This window comes from Triticum dicoccoides, chromosome 3A (genome assembly GCF_002162155.2).
Source record: "Triticum dicoccoides isolate Atlit2015 ecotype Zavitan chromosome 3A, WEW_v2.0, whole genome shotgun sequence".
NCBI classification, from domain to species: Eukaryota; Viridiplantae; Streptophyta; class Magnoliopsida; order Poales; family Poaceae; genus Triticum; species Triticum dicoccoides.
In genome coordinates, this window is record NC_041384.1 from 746,967,014 (window position 1) to 746,970,212 (window position 3,199).

At 65.3% G+C, this 3,199-nt stretch overlaps 1 protein-coding gene across 1 annotated transcript in view; it reads left to right on the top strand.

Moving 5' to 3' along the window:
* The first annotated feature begins 1,847 nt into the window (after positions 1-1,847).
* The window catches only part of LOC119273251 (increased DNA methylation 1-like), a 3,542-nt gene continuing 2,190 nt past the window's right edge, over positions 1,848-3,199 (top strand). The window contains exons 1-4 of the mRNA XM_037554482.1: positions 1,848-2,325; positions 2,415-2,488; positions 2,601-2,827; positions 3,009-3,095. Of these exons, the coding sequence (XP_037410379.1) occupies positions 1,848-2,325; positions 2,415-2,488; positions 2,601-2,827; positions 3,009-3,095 (866 nt within the window). The remainder of the gene's footprint in view (positions 2,326-2,414; positions 2,489-2,600; positions 2,828-3,008; positions 3,096-3,199) is intronic.

Consider the following 3,199-nt stretch of genomic DNA (forward strand, 5'->3'; position numbering starts at 1 on the left):
CGTCGATCGCCCGTGGAACCAAGAAATACGAGTGCACTTTCGTCTCGATTACCTCCACGTGATCCATTCGTTGTGCTGCTGCAGGAGAATCCGAACCATCTCTTGTGAATCGCTGGCCGGTCGGTAGCATGACTTCGCCGCCGGCGCCTGGGAGGTCGGAGCACGCCGGCGGTGGCGGCCAGTTCCACGTGCTCAACTCCAGCAGCGGCGGCGGCTCTGACGCTGGGCAGCCCAACGGCGCGGCGTATCGGCAGCAGCTGCCTTCTCCACGGGCCGCTGCACCCGCCAACGGCGCGGCGTACCGGCAGCTGCCGTCTCCACGAGCCGCCTCTCCTGCCAACGCCGTCGCGCAAGGTAACGGCGTGACGGCGTATCGGCAGCTCCCGTCTCCGCGAGCCGCCGCTCCAGTGAACGGCGCGACGGCGTTTCGGCAGCTTCCGTCTCCGCGAGCCGCCGCTCCGGCGAAAGGCGTCGCACAAGCGAACGGCGCGGCGGTGCATCGGCAGGTTCCGTCTCTGCGAGCCGCCGCTCCGGCGAAAGGCGTCGCGCAAGCCAGCGGCCGGCAGCTTCCGTCTCCGCGAGCCGCCGCTCCAGCGAACGGCGCCGCACAAGCAAACGGCGCGACGGCGTATCGGCAGCTTCCGTCCCCGCGAGCCACCGCTCCAGCGAACGGCGTCGCGCAAGGGAACGGCATGGCGGCGTATCGGCAGCTGCCGTCTCCGCGAGCGACCGCCCCAACGAACAGCGCGACGGCGTATCGGCAGGTGCCGTCTCCGCGGGCCGACGCCTCGGCATTGTGGCGTTCGACGCCGGTGCGCGCCATGACCACCTACGGCCCTCCGGCCACCGGTGCCGCCCCGCCGGTGCCCATAGCCATGCGGGCTCCGTCCACGCAGTCGATGCCGTCGCCGCACCTGCTGCAGCAGCTCATGGTCTTGGCGGGGTGGGGCGCTTCTTCCAGACCGCCGTGGCTGCAGAGCTACGTGCAGGGCACGCCGCCGCCGTTCTCCACCTCAGGGAGAGGCCGTGGGATGCAACAACCTTTTGCGTCTTCACGGATACCACGGATACCGGGGGCTAGCGCCAGCGGCACCGCCGTAACCGTGCAGAGAGACGCCGGCGGCGATCATCTTCCCAAGGATACTGGCGCTGGCCGCGGCAAACCCGCGAGCGAGAGGTCGCTCCAGATCGTCCCTGCTGACGATGGTGCCGGGCCCAGCAAGAACGTGCCACCGATCGGCGGCAACGGCGATGGGGCTGGCAAGAACGTGACGCCGGTCGCCGGCGGCAACGGCGATACCGCCGTGGCGCTTCTGGGCCCTGTGCTTGCTATTCCGTCCACCGGCGTCGTCCGCAAAGGGAAGGCCGCCGCTAAATCGCCGAACGGACGCCTACGGAAGCCGCGCGCGCCCAAGGGGAGCAGCACTCTGGCGGGACCCAAGAAGGTCCCCGGCAGGAAACCCGCCGCCGACAAACCGGCGCCCACGAACCCCGGCGCCCAAGGCAACGACCAGCCCAAGACCGTCTCGCCTCCAAGCAGCGGCAGGAAGAGGAGGAACGCCGCCCCGGCCGCGGCCTCGCCATCGCCGACGCCGAGCAGCGCCACACGGTGCAGCCTCGTCGCCAGGATGAACGACAGCAACAGCACGCCCGGCACGACGGCGGCGGCGCCAGAAAAGAAGCACACAGTCCTGACATGGCTGATCGACGCCGGCGTGCTTCAGGAGAAAGAGCAGACCTTCTACGTGCCGGGGCCGGAGGAGAAGGCGAGCATCAACGCGAAGGTCGTGTCCGGCACGGTGACCAGAACGGGTATCAAGTGCAGCTGCTGCGACGGCGCGGCGGCGATGGCGCTGCCGGCCTTCGCGTCGCACGCCGGCTCCGCGGACGGGCCCGCGGCGCCGTGGGAGAGGCTGCTGCTGATGTCCGGCAAGCCGCTGCTGCTGTGCTTGCGGGAGGCGTGGGATCTGGAGCGCGTGAAGATCTTCCGCGCCGAGGAGGAGGCGCGAGCGGCGCTGGAGCAGGACCGGGAGCGGAGCGCGCAGGCGAAGAAGCGGTCGCGGCTGCTGCTCGCCAAGCAGGGGAGGAAGGGAGGAGCCCGCGCCCTCGCCGTCGACGGCGGCGGCGACCGGAGCGACGACGCGTGCGGCGTGTGCGCGGACGGCGGGCAGCTGCTGTGCTGCGACAGCTGCCCGTCCACCTTCCACCCGGAGTGCGTCGGCGTGCAGGTCCCCGACGGCTCCTGGGCCTGCCACTACTGCCGCTGCTTCCTCTGCTCCGCCAGCGACGGCGCCCCGTCCACCTGCCACCAGTGCGCCCGCAAGTGTAAGCAGTCCGCCATGGTCACCGCCATGATCATCTCTCATACTGACGAAAATTGCTGACTGACAACGCCGCTGCATGCACGCATGCAGATCACAACCACTGCCGCACGTCGCTGTTCGCCGGGCACGAGATCGGGCCCTTCTGCAGCGAATCCTGCAACAAGGTGGAAACAGCCGCTGAAACATACACTTTTGCTTTCAGCAATACTCTTATAGTACCACTACTACTGCCACAGTGAGTGACATTGACAGAGAGTGTGGGCTTTATGATTTCAGATTGCCGCGAAGCTGACCGAGATGGCGGGGGTGACGAACACCGCCGATGAAGACGGTTACTCCTGGTCCCTGTTGAAGATCCAGAAGGACACCGGGGACTCCGCCGACGTTCTCGAGTGCAACGCGAAGCTGGCTGTGGCTCTCGGCGTGTTGGATGAGTGCTTCAACCCTGTCAAGGACCGGCGCACCGGCATCGACATGCTGCACCAGGCCGTCTACAGCCTCGGGTAAGCTCAAGCTCTCTCTCTCTCACAGTGTCACTCCAGGCAGGCAAATGAATATTCATCCGGGGGTGGCACTGCTGTCTGAAGAAAACTTAGATTGGTTGCTTCAGAGTGGCCTGTTATCTGAAGATCAGACTCAACTCTGATCTGTTTCTGATGACGATGGTGTTTGTTGGGCATGTAGGTCCGAGTTGAAGCGCCTGAGCTATGAAGGTTTCTACACCATGGTGCTGGAGAAGGACACAGAAATAATCTCGGTGGCCCTCTTAAGGTATCCTTCGCTGCACCTATGTACATTAGAGATTTTTTTGAGGCAAAAAAAAGATACAGTGATTGTAAGTAGTTTATAGATATAATTTATGATTTCAAGATGTG